The following is a 21,208-nucleotide window of genomic DNA, read 5'->3' as shown; positions in this document are numbered from 1 at the left end:
TAGGAATACTGAACGAGTGCCTCGTTTGTTTTCACATATGAGATGAGATGAGTTGAAATTAAAATTAAAAATTGAATAAAATATTATTAGAATATATTTTTTTAATATTATTTTTATTTTGAGATTTGAAAAAATTGAATTTTTTATTTTATTTTGTATGTGAATTTGAAAAAGTTATAATGATTAAATGAGATAAAATAAGATGAGTTGCGAGCAGTTGGAAAACAAACGAGGCTGCCTATGCAATTCTGAACAAAAATCAAGGCAAAGGATTGATGAAACAATGAGCTAGTCATCAAACAAATATTGCAAAGAAGTTAGTACCCGAGGCCAATCATTCAATTACTGGCGTTTGTCTTCTGTTCTACCAACAAGTTCAGGTTCTGGGGAATTTCCATTGTTCAATAACAGAGGATAGGACTCTTCTTAAGACACAATCCCCCCTCTGGGGATACACACTTTCATTCCAAGCACATGACGCCAGTTATTGAGAATAGAACCCCGTATGGAATTAAGGACGAAGATCCAAAAGGAGATTTACAAACTTCACATGTGAGAGACTCGACTCGGGGGGCTCTCTTGAAGATGCATGACAATTCTACTGATATTGACATGCTAATAGTCATTGACGATAGCCGGGAAGAAACATTTTGATTAAGAATGATGAACAAGACCTAATGAGTAATTTATCCAATGCATTAAGCAAACATCATTGCAACATATCTATATAATAATAATAATATTAAAAATCTGAGACTTGAAATAAACTGCTTTATTGTGATTGTTTGATACAAGGTTTACACTCGAAATCATAAAATAAAACCCAAAAGGGAAGAACAAAAGAAGACGGTGCTTCACTAGGAACTGCACGTTCTATTCATATAAGATCGTCATGTTTATGTTCACCAACATCCTCTACGTTCTCAAAAACTTCTGCCTCGTTTTGGTCTGAGACAGTTTCTTCGCCTATGCTTTCGGATTGAGCTGTTTCCTCTGGACTTTGGTTGGCATCCGGGAAACTGCTGTTTGGTTCTGTGGCGTTAGTGACAGTTTGCTGCTTCTCCATCATTACAGAGAGGGCTAATCTTGGAGACCACTCGAGAACATCATCAATTATGTTGGAGACCCGCTTTTGATACCTGCAGGATTAGTTGAATGATATTTCAGATCCATGCAAGGAAACAGGGGAGAGTAGTTTTCCTTCTATATATTAGGTTTTTTATATTCAGAAATAACCTTGCTCTAGCAGCCTCATCAGGAGCATGGTGCCGCAGCACCAATATGACAAGGACAGCTACTATTGCATAGAAAAGCCTCGTTGTCCATTTGGGTTGCTCCTCCTCATCTTTCTTGGGCCAGAAACGGAATAACTCCCTCAATGTTGCTTCCTCGGCAAGGATGTTAGGGAAGAACCAAACACGTTTTCCAAGAACAATATATAGAGTACCAAATATAGTAGCTCTCACTGCAAATTAAAAAAGAACTCCCAATGAAATCCAGCAGAAAAATGCAATAAATATTTAGGCTCAAGAGTACATATAATGGCATAGCGAGAAGTAAAACGGCAAAACACCCAGGAGTCGAGCAAAAAGGAGAAAAACCTAGGAAACAAAACAACATATAATAAAGCTTGAAATACACTCGTAACCATGATACAAATAATACTTTTTTTTTATAAGTAATGAAACAAATAATACTTAAAATGCACTTCCAGGATTTCAAGACACCTTTTAAGGGAAAAGGTGTTCCTATGACATAACCCCCATTAGATATATGGGCAGTTATATTACATAACTCAAAAAGCCTGTAACCAGGTGAGTGCACTCTTTTTTTTTTTTTCTAAGTAATAAACCTTTATTAAACTGTGCAAAAGGCACATCCAGGTACTCAGGGTGACTGCACCGTTTGTGGATAAACAGTAAACAAATTCACCGATCAAGGAAAGGAAATTTATCTCCTTATAGAGAGAGGTAGAGAGGGGATTAATAGACCCACAACATAATAGGAAAAAGGTCAACCAATCAGCATAAAGAACGATGATACAAAGAGAAATGCCAAATGCCTCCTCACAAACAAAAAAACTTACAACCACATGACCCATAAACCCATGCAAGCCTCCTTACACCATCACTGTACCATAGAAAATATTCTTTCAGGACAACTACTTGCACATAAAGCACCTTTAATTCAAGTCAACGAACTTGCGAAGGTCAGAAGAGGTAAAGTTTACCAACATAATAAGGACAGTAATAAAGTCAGCATTTAACAAAACATAACTCCCTACATCCCAATTTATATTTCTTGAAGCATTGATCATAACACTTCAACAAGGTTCTAGTAGTGACACGAGATAAAGGGGAAGAATCTCATATGATTAAGCGTAGTAGAACTTACACAAAAGCAGCGATAGGATAAGTAGCAAGACTCCTGCGCAAGAGTAGAGTATTAGTAGCTTGCACCGATGGGGATACACAGGAAACAAGCAAATTGCAAGAGTCAACACAGGCCAGAAAAATGATAGAAGAGTTTGCCAAAGCGGCCGCCGTTTCACAAATGTCCACGCAAAAAAGGCATCATTTTCAGAAAATACTTGCTCCTGCAAAACAGATTCAAGAACTGAGAAGTGCTTACGGAAACAAATATGCTCCTAACTCAGTATATAAAGCAAAATAGACCAATCTGATGATGGGATGCTCTTCAAACTGAATCAATATCACTTGAAAGGTATACTTTCAAATATACTCTGGATAGTCTTCTCAAGTGATATCCCCCTTCTCCTCCCCAACATTCATCAAATGTCCAACTTGCACATGAAAACTTACACAAGATATCCTATCTTAAAAAACTACAAAGATTATTTAGATAGTGCAAAAAACAAAAAGGTCATGTCACTTCATAAAGAACATAAAACAGGCCCCCCCATATACTGAACTCCCAACTACTCACTTTATGTGATCTCAAAGGAGGAGACTTATTAGAACTACTCAGCCTTGATGCACAAACGTTCAAAACAGGTTTGAGCTCTAAAAAGTCAACTAACCAGGCCAAAAATAGTCTTGCCTTCATAGTATCAAGAAGATAAGGATTTTAAATCAACAATATTTAAAGCAGGAGGCTAGCTGTGATGCATGAGGCATAATTAAAAAGTAGAACATCCAACTGTAAAACAATCGATTCAATGAAAATTTTAAACATTTGATATCAGAACTACATACTGGAAAAATCTCCAAATGAGCTGGCCAAGTAGACAACTTTTTCTTCCCAGGACGAACTGTTTTCACGACACGATCACAACGCACTAAAAGATTCTTTCGTAAAAGAGCATTAGCAATATCATCAGTCTCTAGGTTCTTATCCGATTCTAGAATATCTTTGAGCTCCGGATGATTTCTCAAGAAGCTAGAAAAATCCTTCCCTCTGAAGTACTCCACACGAGTCTCCTGTAAAACAGCCCACCTAGACACCAAGTTCTTATGGTCTCTCACCTTCTCAGCAAACAACTGAAAAACATCCTGCTTAGCAGGCTGTTTCTGAAAAGGAGAATAATAACAAGACCATCAGAACAAAACAGGGAAAAACACGCAAGTCTACAAAATATTATCCACAGTAAAATTTTGTCAGCAGAGCATGTCCTCCCAATAAGAATTGCCAGAATAAACCAGATAGAGATCAATGATGCACCGTCAAAAAGTCCTTGCAAACAAACTAGATTAGATACTAAGGTTGCATTTGGGTAGTGAGGTATTCTCAGGTATTATGTGAATAGTAGTGAAAAATTAATGATAGAATATTGAATAATAATGGATAGCAGTAAAAAATAGGTGAAAAATAATAATAAAATAATAAATAATAATGCGGTATACCCGAGAATACCCAAACGAGGCCTAAAACACAACACATGGGAACCAATTAGCATAAGGTGTGCTGGCATCCATAGAAATCATACCTCAGCCCACTAGAATGCAATACATGTGGGGGTTTCCTTGATTCAAAAACTTCGAAGTTTGAACCGCAGCAAACAATAATCGTAAAGATCCCGGCTCCATAATTATATAAGGCTCAATGGGGTGTATAGGATTATCAGAATTCAGGCCCCCAATAATAATATAGAGTCACATTCAAACTTGTTTATTCGATTTTCTATCCTACCTTAACGGAGCAAACCAATGTGAGTATTACAGAAATCAAGACGTCACATTTCTTTGAACATTTACATTTTCAGATACATTTATATTTACCGGATAAGCAACACTAAAAAAAAAATGAAATTGTCAGAAAAAAAAATCGCCTATTTAATACAAATATGAAACCCTAGATCACAGAGAGAGACAGAGAAAGAGAGAGCAAACCCTGGGAGGAGTATCAACGTTGGGATCCCTGGCGCCGTTTTGGATCGCTCCTAAAGATCGTCGCGCCCTTTTCTTCTCCGCGCCTCCCGATTTCTTCATCTCTCTGTGTACTACGGGCTTTTTCTTTCTTTTTTTGTGTCTCTGGGTCGAGAAGGAAAACAGGGATTATTGATTGAATTGTGGGTCTAATTTTGCTGAAATACTACGACTCCGATCAAAAGAAAAAGAAAAAGAAAAATTGCTGAAATAGCTTTCGGTTCCGTAAGTTTAAATAAAATATTATTAGTATTATTCATTTGTAAATATTTTTTAAAAAATTATTATATTATAAATTTATTTGTCTTCATTAATTATTATTAACAAATAAAATGTGCAATTGTAATTATAATTAGAAAATATTATTTTAAATAATTATTAATGTATGGATATATTTTTATATTTTTTAAAAAAATAATAATAAAAATATAAATTAAAAAAAGTAAAAAATCAATTTGACCTGATCACTTAGTACCGCTCATTATAATTATCTAATTTTTATATATATTTAAGTCTTTATTTTGAAATTTATTATTCTCAATTATTCTAGTTGAAGCGAACTATTTAAAACGGGTCACGTTATTTGATGTGATGGAAATTAACATGATTTAAAATAAAAAAAAAATAATATTTCCTTCTTTCATGAATGTTAGTTTAGATATTGATCCACGTGTATTCTTTATTTTTCTAGCATTTTCAATAGAACAATTAACTGATAATTTGAATAGTAAAATGAGTTGAATAAAATATTATTTTTTAATATTTTTATTATTTTAATATTTAAAAAAATTAAATTATTTATTATATTTTGTGTAAAAATTTAAAAAAATTATAATTATGAAATGAGATAAAACCATATCTAAATCTAAACAGTGCCTAAAGTCCCAATAAATTAGAATGATGAAGGTAATTAAATTATAAAATTGGAAACGACCAATTTAACAAATTCATGTACTCAAAAATGCTCCATCCATGCAAGTCTTCTTAACTTCTTACCAAATAAGTTACAAACATTTTTCATCTTTAAGAGCAATCCACCAACATAATTAAGGTGTTGATGGAGAATGATTTTGAATCATTTAGGTTAAGGCTAATACATTTTCTAAGCATGGCCAATGTTACATTTGAGTGTTTGTCTTGATGGGTGGGTTCATTGTTTCTTCCCTATGCATCACAAGAGGATATATGCATGTTTCCATTTTCTAAGCATGGCCAATGGCACATTGGTGTTTATAGAATCTAATTTCAACCGATAACGAGTTCTTCTACTCGAAAATTAGTGTGCGAATCGCACTCTTTATTGATATGGTAAGATTTGATTTGTTAGAAATTTTAATCTTAAATTTTTCTAACAAATCAAGTCTTGACGTATCAATAAAATAAAATATGGCTTTCCAATAGTATTTTTCTTAACCAAAATAAATCAATATCCAAACAAGATTTTAAATTTCTCAATATAAATCCAAATTCTTTTATCCCAAATCAACATTATTCATTTAACTTAAAACGGAAAGATCTATACAATAATAGTCACATGATAAGTTCAAATCTTGATTGTAAATAAATTGCAAAATATTAAAAAAAAAAGCCCTCAGATTAGCATCTCCCAGACTTTGGTAATAGATAAGCTGGGAAAGCGATCACCACTCCTACAAACAGACAAGACAAGGACCTGAGTGTTCATCCCTCTGTGCAGGTTTTATCTTTCCAAGTGTTGTTTAAGTGGCTGTGGTTGCATTTCCAACAATCAAATGCTTTCTCTGCGAATTCTCTCATTTCTCAACAAGCCACCATTGTCACCTCCACCAGTATCTCTCCCCAACAAGCCCATTAATACATTCATCTCTCAATCCTTGACATATGGTGATGATGTTGCGTTTAAGAAAGGAAGAGCACACCCACCTTCTTTTTCATCCTATATCGTTCGTGCAGTGGAGAAAGATTCACACCAGTTTGAGGTAGACCCAGATAAGGCTAGAGAAGCCCTCCAAGAGCTTGACCAGCAGCTTCAATCCTTCTCAGAGAAAAAAATCACCCTTCCAAAGATAAGGGGTACTATATATAGAGGCTCTCGCACTCCTTTATTGTTTCCAATCACAACTTAAGTTCGACAGAAAAATAAAAAAAAAACTCGTAATTTATTCTTCTATGCTACCTACCTGTAGATCATGCTGATAATATGTTACTGTCCCTCTGAATCTCTCAGTACTGTTATTATTTTTCTCATCTCTACGTTTTTCCACCAAAAACGATTCGACTTTGATGATATGTGTGTGATGAAAATGAAATCCCTTTCTCTGTTTTATGGAGGCTTAGTTGAAAGCCCTAAGACCTACAGATTAACATCGTTATCAGTTCTTTACCCATACAGATATTGACAAATGACTTGATTTCATGAATTTAGCTGCATATTAATTTGTCTCAAATATCAGCTGCCATGTTTCTGACTTGTTCAATTCATTGTTTACTTGCCTGCCTGGAGATTCCAGATCTTTTAATTATACTATCCTGCATTCTATCATCATAGTTTTATTTAGGGGCTTTATGATGTTAACGCACTGCAGCCAGCCTCCAAGCCTTCTACCTTTAACCTGCTTGAAAATAGGAACCAAATGGCAAATTAAACAGAGGCTTTCTTTCTGGTTGAGTAAATTGGACTAAGAGCCAAAACGAAATGCTTGATTTTCAATTCCATTGGGTCTAGGATTGCAATTAGATATTCATGTTTAGAATGTTATAGGAACATACATACTTACTTTTCTTTTGACTTGTTGCAGCTTCAGATGTGAAATTTACTAAAGAGCAAATGACTGATGAAGAAGAATTTTCAGATTCTTATCTAGCATATTCAGCTATTGGTCTTGTACTTTTCACCATTTTATATAATATACTTTTTGAGACAGTAATAAAACCAGCTGTAGATATGCCATTGGTAGCACCTGCTACTACAGCAGTGACAGAAGCTTCCAAAGACCAAACAAGTAATAATTAAAAGCATCAATCAGAGCATAGCAGTTTTGAAGCAGCTGCCACATGAAATTAGTACCTGAGGTTTCCATTCAGCCATGCAGTTTTGGTTTCCTAGAAGCAATACTCATAGGCAAGCTTTTGTTGATTTGCTGTAATTTCTTATAACTTCCACAAGAATTTAGTTTCTGATGTAAGAACTATTGTGTATACCACTTTTTTTTTTTGCTGAGCGCAAGAACTATGGTGTATATTACTTTAATTTATGTGTCAATTCTCTTTCATTATCAAAGGCCTCCATGAAAGAGAATTGACATATAAATTAAACGTGATTCGGTAGTGTGCTTACGCTCATGTTAGCAAGCGACAAATATTTCGCCAAGTAAAGAGATACTGGGGATACACCATTATGTTATTATGCTAAGTAACCTAGTACATTGAAAATTCCTAATACACGCATATCATACCACACATTATTGGCAAGCCACGTCAAATCTGACACGCTTGCCACATCAGATTTGAAAAAAATAAATAATCATAAAATGTAGTACGTTGAAAAAATTTCACTTTTCTTATAAACAATCATAAGATTATAAATAGCATAGAGTATTCGATTGAGAAAAAAGTTCAGGAGAAAAAGCTTATAAATGTTATTGATCAACACAGTCCATTAATTGCAAATTTTTTAGTAGTTGAGGGGGATTTATATATTATCCTCAGAAAGATTTAACCTTTACAACGCGAAATATAAGATCTCTAGCTTAATTATATTTCAAATAACTAAGTAAAAACAAAGACGAAAGAAGAAGAGATAAAAGAAAATGGCTTGGTTGAGCTTCATATAAAATTTTTATATGAGTCTACTTGTATTAATATCCTCTTTAGGGCTGCATGGTGGACAACGCACTTGCCAGTTTAGCAAGTGGAGATGGGAATGAAATGGGGTGGTGGCCGGGACATGGCCATATATATATGATCAAAACTCCTCAAGTGATCCCCAGTCCGGCCCCCAAACACATGAATGAAAGTACTACTGAGCAGGGGCGGCTCAATATATTTTGTGGCCTAAGGCGACTATTAAATACATGACGCTTTAATTTAAAAATAATAATAATATTTAAATATTAAATAATAAATTTTTATTGAAAATTTATGAGATGCAAAAAAAAAATTAATATTATTTTGATTAATAATATCTATAAGTACTATAACAATTTGAAAGAAAATCTAATTTTTCTATAAATAGAATATTATCCCTTATTTATATATATACTTCTTTAAATACTTCATTTTAAAAATAAATAAGGCTATTGATATCAATATAAAAATTATATTTTATAATATATTCAAGAGTAATATATTATCATTTTGCTACTTCTATTTTAATTTCACTATTGTCTGGAAATTTTGTACATTTTGAGCAAGATGTTTTTTAGTAAAACTTCTATATTCTGTTTTTTTTTTTTTTTTACCAAATTTTACAAGGTAAGATTGATTTTATTTTAGACAAAAATATTTCCATCTTTTATGCTAATTAATATTTTTTCTATAGTTTATTTTTCAAAGTCATAATATATATATATATATATATATTTTTCTTTTGGGGGGCCTTCTCAAGGTGGGGGGCCTTAGGCGGTGGCCTTAGTTGCCTACCCCTTGAGCCGGCCCTGCTACTGAGCAAACACATGAATGAAAGGCATGACCAGAAGCATTTGGAGGGGTACGTAATGATCGACAGCTAGGTAGCATCGTCATGCAGATTAAGGGGAAGGGATGAATGTGACACGTGCTCATTTATTACTCGTTATAAATTATAAGCTCATGTGCTTTGGTTATAATGTCGTACGTGCAGCCACTTTTTACAATGTGTCTAGTGTACTGTATTAAAAAGATGAGCAGTTTGGTGAGTGTTACCAATTTGCACGCCCATGCATGTACATTTGCGCGTCTATTTTGAACTCCAAGGCGCCAACGTCCTAGCTAGCTACCCAACAATGCTGACCAAAAAGCTTTTCTAGGACAAGCTCCAACGCAAGACGCGCGTACGTGAATTACCAAATCTCCTTAATTTTGATGCATGGCTTGCTACTCAGCTAGATGTGAAGATCATTTCTAAGTTTTGCTTGAGGACAAGCTCCTCAACAAAGTGTGAAAATCTCCAACTCCTTGAGAACAAGCTCCTTGGTAGGGTATAAATATTGCCAAGTCTTCCTATATACAAGATTTTTTATATGGCACCGACGTTACTAATTTGTCTCCATTTGAGGATAAACTCCTTAGTAGATGTGAAATTTGTTGCCTCTGTTTGAGGATGCATCATAAGCTCCTCATGCAATATGACTTGATGATTGCTAAGATTAGGCAGTTTGGATCGGATATAAAATGTGTTTCATATGATCATTTCATCTCATTATTACAATTTTTTAAAATTTTTATATAAAATATAATAAATAATTCAACCTTTTCAAATTTTAAAACAATAATAATATTAAAAAAATAATATTCTAATAATATTTTATTCAACTTTTAATTTTCATCTCAACTCACTATTCAATCTGCACCTAAATCTCGGTTCAAATACGGGGTTCTTGGCAAGTCAGCAATCAAGGACAAGCTCCTTGACAAGGCGCCCACAAACCTAAATCCATTCAAGGGTAATTAGCTTCTAGACAAGATAACATTACTAAGTGATCTCCTATGTGAGGATGAATTCCTCGATAGGGCAACGTTATTGAGTTTCGTAAAGCCTAGTCGACTATATATAAGAATCGGGAGGTAACTATATAGAGGATGAGATTAAACTGTGCCTCATACGAAAGACAATATATATATGCTAAAGACTAAAGCAGCAAACAAAGTCATGACCTGACAGCCTACAATCGAGGCTCGATCTTGCTTTATCAATGCCACGAATCAAAGAGATATGGCACACAAGCCAGTAATAGAAAAAATAATCATCAGAAGCAAAGGAGAAACTCAGTATATAAGAAGAGACGTAGAAATAAGAAGGGGTTCCTAAGACATTTCTATCAATAATCATTCCTAGGATCTTCTTCTTCTCCATCTCATCTATATTGGCTTATTTTTCTATATTAATTGATGATTAATTACACGATTCCTCCATTGCCACTATCCTCGGGCCATTCAACCACCATTAACTGCCGACTTAAAATTTGCCATCAACAATTTCATTTCAAGATCCAATCCAATTTGGTAAGGGTCATGCATTCTTTTTTTACGTTGAGCTGCCCATATTTATGAGTCCCGATTTGGTAACTTTCTTTGAACATATTATAGGCCCCGTTTGGTATATAGACTCAATTGAGATCAACGTAGTTCAATCTAATTTTAAATTAAATCTAACATCCGAACATTCAACTCTCGAATTACTATATTCATCTGAACTCAAAATTTCTTTACACGTGTGACCTACAAAATTTTTCAATTCAACACTTATATACGCAGGATCCACAACCCTTTTCAACTTCCCATAAATATATCTAAACTCATTTTAACATTTAAACACATTTAAGGCTATGTTTGAATGTTGAACTGAGTTGAGTTGAGTTGAGATAATAAAATATTGTTATAATATTATTTTTTAATATTATTATTATTTTAAGATTTTAAAAAATTGAATTATTTATTATATTTTGTGTTAGGATTTGAAAAAGTTATAATAATGAGTTGAGATGAGTTTACTTACCAAACGAAGCCTAAACTCATTTTAGATAAACTCCACAAAACTCACTCCAACATCTTCTCATTCCCTTTCTCTCAAATTCTTATACCTAATCTTAAATGCAATCTTCGTGAGGGAAAAAAAAAACAATGAAAGTTTGATACATAGGGGAGTGAACTCCCATGCATATCACGTATTTTGTAGGTAACCAAGATCTCAAACTTTTTCATGAATGTTGAAGAAAATCTTTGAAGGGAGTGGGATGAGTCAATCATGGGTAGGCAGGCTTGGTATAGGCTTCTTTCACGGATTGAATAGGGCTTTCCTTGTCATTTCATGTCAAAATGGTTTCAATTTCTTACCTGTCTTAATAATTAATTATGCTTTTGAATTTGGATCTTTGCAAGGCTGATGCTTGGGATATGCCATTTGCCTCCCTCTTAAAAGCAGGAAAAAAATAATAAATAAATAAATAAATAGAAAGAAGAAGCTATTAGGCAAGGAGAATTATGTCATTTCCAATGGGAAGTCAATAAAGTGCATTGGTTCTATAGCTCAACGAAGACTCGTCCAAAAAGCTGATTTTGCTATTTTTTATTTTTCTTCCTTAGCAGTTTCTTTTTGTTTATTCTTTTGATAAATGTTTTGGATCTCAAATTTAGAATTTAAATTTATGTCTCAAATGATATTTTTTTTACTTAATAATTAAAAAAATATTTTTTAATAATATTTTGAATTTTTTATATTTTTTAAAAAATATTTATAATGATTATATAAAAAAAAACTATTCAAAACTCAAATTCGAGACCCTTTTCCATAACTGCAGCGTTACTCTACTCTTTTTTACTTGTCTCCGTTTTGATAATAAATAAATAATTTTTTTTTTCCTAATATTTTGATGAGAAAAAAGTGATTTTTAAAAAATAAAAATAAAAATACGTAAATGTAGAATTTGCTTTACTCGAAAGGTAAAACGTAGAGACAATATGCCAAATCCAATGTTTTTGGTATTTTTAAAAAATCGTTTTGGGCTTTTTAAAATGAAGAGAGAGAGAGAGAGGGGGCTTATTGGATCAAAATTGAAAATCATCGGAGTAATAAAATATTTAATTTCAAAATTCAGATACCGATCTTTAGTACTCAGCTTTAGAATTTAATTAGCTTTTAGATTGGCGATCGATTAAAAAAGTAAAGTCGTGCAATTTATTCTTCATGTGTTGAGATAAAAAAAAAAAATTATTCACTATCTATTTTTTTATTATTATTTTATAATGTGATATTAGATGATAAATTTATAAGTGAAATATAATAAATAATTTTTAATAATTTAATGTCATATTAAAAAATAATAAAAATTAAAATGATGAGTGAATAAAAACTAACCATTTTTACCGGATCAAAGCATCCTAGAATTGGTTTTTTTAATATATTGTTTTAACAATTAACCAGAAATCACCTAAAAATGAGTTAGATATAACAAAATTTATGCCGCTTTCCTTCTAGCTGTCTGTAAAAACAAATAAGAAAAGCCAAAATTTAAAAAAAAAAAAAAAAAATTTGAAAACTGAAAAAGAAAAGGGATTGGGAGAAAGCCAGAAAGGGTCCATGCGTCCGTCTCATTCAAAGTTGAATCCAAGGGGAGTGAAAAAGGAAACTACATGAGAGAGAGAGTTGAGAGAGAGAGTTTGAGCCTCAACCAAAAAAAAAAAAAAAAAAAAAAGAGGAGCTTTCTTTGACTCTCTCTCAATATTCATTCACACTTTGAAACTGATCCTTTCGCATTGTGCACTTTCTCTAGCCCTTCATTTCTTCTTCCCCACACTCCCCAAAACCCCATTATTAAGGAGTCCGGAATTGGACTTCACATCTTACAATTCATATTGGTCTTCCTTGAAAATCTTTTGTAACCTAAATTCCCCATGATTCCTTGCTGGGTTTTGCTTCTATAATATTTTGGGATATTCTCTCCCGTGCCTTGTGTACTGTTAACAAAAATACCCTCTTGCTCTCTTTGCAGGTATGTGTTTTTTTTAAGAGCAAAATTATCTGTGACTAGAATTAGCCTGTGCCGTAGGTTTGAAGATTGTTTTTTAGTTTTATTTCTCAAAAACTCATCCTTTTTTCGTTGTATGGATGTCTTGAAGGCCAAAGATTCATGGGTTTTCTTGTAAATTTGAGAAGAATTTGCGGATTCTTTCAAGATTATACTTTTTGTAGAAAATGGATCCGAAATTGTGAATTTACCAGATGGTTTAGGTTATTCTCGTATTCTATAGTATTTTGCTCTCGGATTCTGATTTCTTTGCCTCTATGCTTTGTTGGGTCTTCCTGAAGGCTCTGATCCATGGGAAATTGCTGTGCAAACCCCAGTTCTCCTTCTCAGAAGCAACACGGGAAGCGGAAGAAAAAACCCAATCCCTTCTCTGCTGATTACGCCGTGTCCAATGGAACTGGAGGCGGGAACAAGTTTTGGGTCTTGAAAAATCCGACGGGCCGTGACATCACGGAACAATATGACCTCGGTCGTGAGCTCGGCCGAGGTGAATTCGGGGTCACATACTTGTGTACCGATGTGTCTTCAGGCGAGAAGTTCGCCTGCAAATCGATATCGAAGAAGAAGCTTAGGACTTTGGTGGATATTGAGGACGTGAGGAGGGAGGTGGAGATTATGAAGCATTTGCCTAAGCATCCGAATATCGTAACCTTGAAGGATACTTTTGAGGATGACCAGGCAGTTCACATTGTCATGGAATTGTGCGAGGGAGGTGAGCTGTTTGATCGGATTGTGGCGAGGGGGCATTACTCGGAACGAGCTGCAGCGGGTGTTATGAAAACCATTGTTGAAGTTGTTCAGGTTGCATTTCGATCACTTTTTGAGTTATTGGTTTGGTTTGACATTGTTATGGAGTTTATGCTTGTCATGTTCCTTGATATCTATGTAGAATCTTGAATATTGTTTGCTTTCCCCCTGAACCAGCATGTGAGACTTTGGGTTTTTCTTGAATGATGCTGGCTGAGTCAGATGAAATTTTCCTCTTGTAGTTATGATTTTATGCTGGTAAATTCGTATAAGGAAATTCTATATGATTTTTTTACAACGTTTATGGTTCTGATATTACTTTTTTTGTTGAACTCGATGCGATTCTTATTCTTGGTTATTTAGGCTTTTAGAACTCCAAGTAACGAGCTCAAAAAAATTTGAGTATTTAATTTTTCTCTCCCATCCCGTGTACTTGAGCTCTTGCCTATTCTTATGATCAATAAAATTTTTTCTACCAATAAAAAAAATTCCTCCTTTCCCTTTTATCCATAGTTTTAAATCCCCCATTCTCATCGATGTTCTCTGTAGGCAGGGCATGACCGTCTTTGTTGATTGGTCAATGAATTAATGGTTGAGCAAGGTGTTGATACTATGTTGCTATCAAGTGCTGATACCTGCTTCACTTTAAAGCTGACACTAACAGCATTGTCATTGTTTTGTCTGATGAATATTTTTATTCTTCCTCGTGAACATTGCTTGGACTCTTTCATCATTTTCTAAATTGTAAGTTGGCTGACTTCTGTGTGAATGGGTGCATGTAATTACTAATTACTAACTTATTGTGAGATATGTCACAGATGCAATCTGATTGGTTTTTCATGCAAGGAACTTTCTGTACTTTTTGAAGCTTAGGTTTTCTTTCTATGTCGTTTACTCTCTCTCTCTCTCTCTCTCTCTCTCTCTCTCTCTCTCATGTTTCTGTGTGTCTCTGAATTTTGCCTATGTTGGACCAAATTATTTGTTACCTCTGGTAAACTCTCACATGTACAATTTAAATGAACTTACTGTTGTTGAATATATAATCCTGCTTTAGTTCAACATGTTCATGTGATGTAATTTCGTATGTTTACATGCATCATTGCAGATGTGTCATACGCAAGGAGTGATGCATCGTGATCTCAAACCAGAGAACTTTCTTTTTTCTAACAAGAAGGAGACATCCCCCTTGAAGGCAATTGATTTTGGGTTGTCGGTATTCTTCAGACCTGGTATTGCACCACATCTGTCCTGCCTGTTTTATGCCCTTTTCCCTCCCTTATGGACTTTCATATTTAAGTATTACTGTCATCATTACGGTCATTTTTTTTCTTTTCAGTTACAATTTACTCCACCTGAAGAATTTCATTTTGTTCAGGTGAGCAATTCAATGAGATTGTGGGCAGTCCCTATTACATGGCTCCTGAGGTTCTAAAGCGCAATTATGGCCCAGAGGTTGATGTCTGGAGTGCCGGGGTTATTTTGTATATTTTACTTTGTGGTGTTCCGCCTTTCTGGGCAGGTTAGTTTTCTATTGTCAGTGATTCTAATGTCTTTCTTTGTTTCTTTTTCTTATTAGTTATTTTGACTTTATATGAGTGTTAGAGTTGAAAAAAATATATACATGTTTTATTTGAGAGCCTGTGTAAAATTAAGGATGTATGTAAATTACAATTACAGTATTGAACTGTTTCAAAATTTCTATTTTTGGTTGAGATCATTTTACACATGTTCTCAAGAATGTACTTCCTTTTATTTTATGTTTTGGGCTCCATTCTCACGATTGTGTTCCTTCATGCAGAAACTGAGCAAGGGGTAGCCCAGGCTATTATTCGTTCTGTTATTGATTTTAAGAGGGACCCCTGGCCCAAAGTCTCAGATACTGCAAAGGACCTTGTGAAGAAAATGCTTGATCCTGATCCTAAGCGGCGGCTTACAGCTCAGGAAGTGCTTGGTAATGTTTTGCTTCATAAGCTTTATGTGTTTCATATATTCTAAAATTTATTGCTCTATATACTTATCAAAAAAAAAAATTATTGCTCTATTAAATAACTATCCCAATACTTTAAAATGCAGATCATCCTTGGCTGCAAAATGCCAAGAAGGCTTCAAATGTTCCCCTGGGCGAGACTGTGAAAGCCAGGCTCAAGCAATTTTCAGTGATGAACAAGCTCAAAAAGAGAGCTCTAAGGGTAATGATCTTGATTTGCTTGAAAGAACAGGATACTGAAAGAACAAAATGCCAGTGTGTAAAAATATATGGCTGTGTGAGAGTGAAGATAATCTTATGCTCAGCTCTTTCACATGCTCAGTTTGACTACACACTTTTCTTGTTTTTAGTTTTTTTTTCACCTATTATAAATCTTTCTTGATCAAGAGAACTTTCAAAGATCTAATAGTGTTCTTTCCAGATTGCTATCATTGTAAAATCATGATTTCCTCATATTTGATGTCTGAGCTTTTTGAGTTTTTTATCCTAGGTGGTGGCTGAACATTTGTCAGTTGAGGAAGTGGCTGGCTTAAAGGAAGCCTTTGATATGATGGATGCTGGCAATAGAGGCAAGATAAACCTTGAGGAGCTTCGATTAGGGTTGCAAAAGCTTGGCCAACAGATTGCTGATGTAGATCTTCAAATACTAATGGAAGCTGTAAGCCTTGCAAAACTAACTATCCTTCATGATCCCAGCACCCCCTCCCACTTCCCCCTTTTGAAGTATATTCACTGTTATAATCTAGCTCCAGATAATATTGAGAAACTGAAGATGCTGACCTATGATAGATTTGTTTATGTTCCCCTCTACCACCCCCCCGCCCCCCAAAAAAGAAGAAAATAAAAGAAAGAAGAAAAACAACAAAGGTTGGAATGTTTTGTTTCCAAAATATGATCAAATTATTTTTGTAAAATATTTGAAATTTGGTTTCAACAGGCTGATCTTGACGGGGATGGAACTCTCAATTATGGAGAGTTTGTCGCAGTTTCAGTTCACCTTAAAAAGATGGGCAATGACGAGCATCTGCACAAAGCTTTTGCATTCTTTGATAGAAACCAGAGTGGTTACATAGAAATTGAAGAGCTGCGGGATGCTTTGAGTGATGAACTGGAAGCTAACAGTGAGGAAGTTATCACTGCCATTATGCATGATGTGGACACAGACAAGGTTAGTGTTGAATTGCATGTGAATTTATCAAAACTACGTAGTGTAGAATTACTAATACTTAGAAAAGCTTTGCTGCAACAAACCCTTTTTCTTCCTCTGACATTCACTCTATATAAGGGCCATACCCTTGGACTAATTAGTAAACGCTGTCTTCTTTCAATATCTTATACAAAGTCTTCTCTAGTCTTTTGGCTATTGTAGAGCTCTTAAACTTCCAATATATTGCTATGGTCAATTGGTGGTTACTTTTGTGGGTGATAATATCATATTGGGACATTCCAAGCTCGGCTTCCTATTGATGCTACCTTTCCATGGAATTCATATGGAATTTATGTTGTCTCTAGGGTGAAATGCACGTATGTGGTTTGGTTCAGTACTACTGCCACATAGGTTTCCAATTTTTCTAATCGTACACAGCTTTTTGTTCTACAAATAAAACAAATAGCTATTATCTTTGGTTGTCTCTCCTATGTACTTGATTTACACGATTTTTTAGTATCCTTCTCTTTTAGTGGATAGGTGTCTCTCTTGTATACTACTTGTGTACTTGGGTTGCACCTTTGCACTTATTAATAAAGAATTTTTTTTTTTACATAAAAAAATATTTATTCTAACCAAATACTTCTGTCCTCCTTTGTTAAGTTATTAACTGAAATTTTCTTTCCAATTGTGCCCACACCCAAGCCCAATATTCTTACCCATTCGAGTTCATGGTCCTCTTCCTCCAACACGTGACACCACCATCTTCTCCACGATCATTCTAGATTTGGCAAGAAATTATCACCACCACTTTTCCCATTGCAACCCATGAATACTTGAAAACCAAACCTCAACCATCCATGGTCAAGACCTCATTCTCCATTTCACGTAGACATGCACCCCAAGATTTGGTACTCCTGCCAACCAAAAGTGCCAATTCACCACTTCTCCAAGTGGCAAACAACCCCCGGAGAACTCATTCATACCAATCAGCACCCAAGTTGCATACACATCACCCACAAGACCTCCCAAAACACCCACACATATTCTCTTGAACTCCCAGCTGGTGACTGTTCTGACCACTGCATCGGGCACCAGATTTGACATCCATTAACAAAGCAGGCCTCATGCAACCAAATCAATGACCTAAACCTCATAAAAACGCCCAGCCACACCGCTTGAGAACCATTTGACGAATAGAATTGTATTAATCAGCTGGTGAACAAATCAAGGATGATGACGAGAGACTGCTTCAATCCCAGCTTTGTGGAAGTAGTTGCAAGTGTAACATCATATGTGCCAAATATGGGAGAATTTATGGGTTCAAATAACCACGTTGGTGCATTTTTCCTTGGTTTTTAAAAAACTGGAACCGCTAATTTAATAACTTACTTGTTACTTATAAAAAATAATAATAATAACTTGCTTGTTTTTAGCACCCTATATCATGTTCTCTTTCTGTAGCATGAGCTTTTCTTTTAGTCGTCTCATAAATTCCCCCCTCGTGATGCCTCCCTTTTTTTTCCTATCACGTGGTAGTCTAGGGTTGCTATTCCCTGGAGCTATTGTGCTTGATATATTCATTTCATCAATTATTCCATATCCCACATCTTTTGTCTCTCGTTATAGATGGCTGACAAGTACAATACAAATGGTTCCTCATGTACAGTTGTGCCACTGGTTTTGTGCTTCTTCTCGTCATTGATTCTAACAATATACCAGTGCTTAACACTTCATATACAGCCTCTGTCTTATAGAATTCTTAAATAATTTGCTGTATTGGGTGTCTCAACTATACTCTGATTTAATCTTGCAGGATGGGCGCATAAGTTATGAGGAGTTTTCTGCAATGATGAAAGCTGGTACAGATTGGAGAAAAGCATCCAGGCAATATTCACGAGAAAGATTCAACAGTCTCAGCTTGAGGTTGATGAGGGATGGGTCCTTACAGCCTACAGGTAGCCAATGAGGGTAGATGAACCAACGATTATTAGAAATTACTAGAAATAAATAGTGATGTTTGGGAAATGAACATATTCTTTATTTTTGTTGGAGTTTATGCAATCCTTGGTTTTTCATTTTATTTTTTTCATTTTATTTCCTCCAGACCTTCAAATAGGTTGATCGGCTTTAGGGGACCCTTAATGTTTTTTCCTTTTTGGGTGTAACCTTTTTCTTTTCTAAGCCTCGATGTCTTCTGAAATAGCCATCTTTAGGATTTGTTTGTTTTGAGGTAGTTGCAGGAGAAAGAAGAATTTAATGTTATCGTCGGGGAGAGTTTCATGCAAGTGTTGTTAATGTTATGGTGAAACATGTACGTGGTTGTAAATATGTCGACTCAGGCCCCTTTCTTTATAGACATGTTGTTTAATAGCAGAAGCTGTCACATGCAATTATTCATTTTTTTCCCTTTTTACTTTTGCATTGTGTGAATATTTGTTTGTTCATTTTGTTTCGTCTCTCTTTAATATCACGGCCCTCACAATAATTTTCTCGTCTGTCACATTTTTTTTCCTTTATTTTGTTGAGGAAGTGCTGTCATGTTGCCAAGAAAATAAATTGACAAAAAAATCAAATACTGCTAAATATTTATATTCTTTCTAACTATACAAAATGGGTATCTATGATTTTTTAAATATTTAATTTTGTGTTTAAAGTTGAACATTAATTTGATATTTTTGGGATCTTATACAATATCATTCGACTTTAATTACGATAAATTGAAGGTGTTATCTCGTTTGGATATAAAGATGATTTTAACTCATCTCATATAATCATTATAATTTTTTTAAATTTTTACATAAAATTTAATAAACAATTCAATTTTTACAAATTTTAAAAAAATAATATTATTAAAAAATAATATTTAAATAACATTTTATTCAATTTTTAATTTTCATCTCAACTCAGTATCCAAACCTTGCCAATGCTACCTACCATCTTTTTTATTATCATCTTTCCATGATGTGGTATTTAATGATTAGAGACTATTTATTATATTCTATTTATGGACTAATAATTTAATTCCATGTTAATGCAGGTTGAAAGGATAATAAAAAAAATGATGGCAAATAGAATTTACAAATAAAAAAAATGATGGCAAATAGAATTTACATCATTTCACGATATGGTATTTAATGATTGATCATTACACCAATGTGGAGTGTGCAAATCAATCGTTTTGAAAAAGATGGGTCAACTATTAATTAATTAATTTTTTTCTTGTGAGTTTTATATTTACTCAATTTTTTTAAAAATTGTATAATACTTGTGCATTCTTAGAACGCAAATATCATTTATCTTTATCTATTCGGATAAAAACTATTTATGATATTTTTGTGGGATCTCACGCCTCCTTGCTACTAGTGTTTCTAACAAATGAACACCGCCATGTAAAGGTCTATTTTTTTATAAAAGGCTTGTATGAGACTTGCACACTTAAACTTGTGCCTAGTATTCTCTTTTATTTTCAGCTTTTGAAAATCCTTTTGCTTCTCAAAGGTTACAAACGTGATAATCTAATTTCATCAATTTTACATTTTAGCAATTGAGAAATATTGCATATGTGACTTTCGCTTGATGGGGTATCCGTATCTCTCACTTACAAAACAATTAATGACTTTTTTACCCAAGTTTATATAGTAATTGGGAAAATCTTTCCTTCCATAAAATATTTACCAGTGAAAAGCAATGAAGTATGCCTATTTTGCCTTTTCTAATATTAAATATGCATTTTAAATGGGTGACCTATTTATTATATACGATATGGCAATAGGAAAGCATATCAGAATTATCTTTTATATCGTAACCTTAATGGTTAAGTATAAACTAAACAATTATTAAAAACATGTAATAGCAAGGGTGGTGCTAGAGTTACCGAGAAAAGGTATCGAGTTCGATATTGACAGTGTAATTTTTTTAAAGTGGTTTTTATGTATTTTAAAAAAAATAGAAACTAACAATAAACAAACACAATACTACAAAATAAACAAACATAAATTGTTTTAAAGAAGTTATTTGGCATATGATAAGTACACTTTGTCAATGTACTTCTCACTTTTCTAACAGTAAACTCCATATGATTTCCAAAATCTCGAACTTTTCGCCAAATCCAGCAAGAAAGAACCTTCCAAAGGAGGTGGGGGGAACCTAAATAGTTTCGGTAGTTGGAAAACAAGTAAATTTGTAGAAGAATAAGTCGAAAATAAGAGTGACAGGATGTCGGGGAAGGCAATGCAAG

At 34.0% G+C, this 21,208-nt stretch overlaps 3 protein-coding genes across 3 annotated transcripts; 2 read left to right on the top strand and 1 right to left on the bottom strand.

Annotated features, from left to right (window-relative positions):
- Positions 1-751: 751 nt before the first annotated feature.
- LOC108998739 lies at positions 752-4,549 on the bottom strand. Its single transcript, XM_018975430.2, has 5 exons — positions 4,350-4,549; positions 3,216-3,530; positions 2,395-2,596; positions 1,237-1,465; positions 752-1,139 (listed from the first exon to the last, which is right to left on the bottom strand). Exons 1-5 carry the CDS (start codon positions 4,446-4,448, stop codon positions 878-880), a joined length of 1,107 nt encoding a protein of 368 aa, XP_018830975.1. The 5' UTR covers positions 4,449-4,549; the 3' UTR covers positions 752-877.
- Positions 4,550-6,042: 1,493 nt separating this feature from the next.
- Positions 6,043-7,741, top strand: LOC108998679. Its single transcript, XM_018975330.2, has 2 exons — positions 6,043-6,437; positions 7,163-7,741. Exons 1-2 carry the CDS (start codon positions 6,137-6,139, stop codon positions 7,375-7,377), a joined length of 516 nt encoding a protein of 171 aa, XP_018830875.1. The 5' UTR covers positions 6,043-6,136; the 3' UTR covers positions 7,378-7,741.
- A 4,989-nt stretch (positions 7,742-12,730) lies between these two features.
- Positions 12,731-19,377, top strand: LOC108998727 (calcium-dependent protein kinase 7-like). The gene is made up of 9 exons (XM_018975402.2): positions 12,731-13,051; positions 13,369-13,888; positions 14,940-15,063; positions 15,210-15,353; positions 15,633-15,785; positions 15,908-16,023; positions 16,312-16,479; positions 16,759-16,989; positions 18,785-19,377. The coding sequence occupies exons 2-9, from the start codon at positions 13,379-13,381 to the stop codon at positions 18,935-18,937; spliced, it is 1,599 nt and encodes a 532-aa protein (XP_018830947.1). The 5' UTR covers positions 12,731-13,051; positions 13,369-13,378; the 3' UTR covers positions 18,938-19,377.
- The last annotated feature ends 1,831 nt before the right edge of the window (positions 19,378-21,208 follow it).

The sequence above is a fragment of the Juglans regia genome, chromosome 14 (genome assembly GCF_001411555.2).
Source record: "Juglans regia cultivar Chandler chromosome 14, Walnut 2.0, whole genome shotgun sequence".
Classification (NCBI taxonomy): Eukaryota; Viridiplantae; Streptophyta; class Magnoliopsida; order Fagales; family Juglandaceae; genus Juglans; species Juglans regia.
The sequence above is the reverse complement of the archived record's forward strand: the minus strand, read 5'-3'. Positions and strand labels throughout refer to the sequence as shown.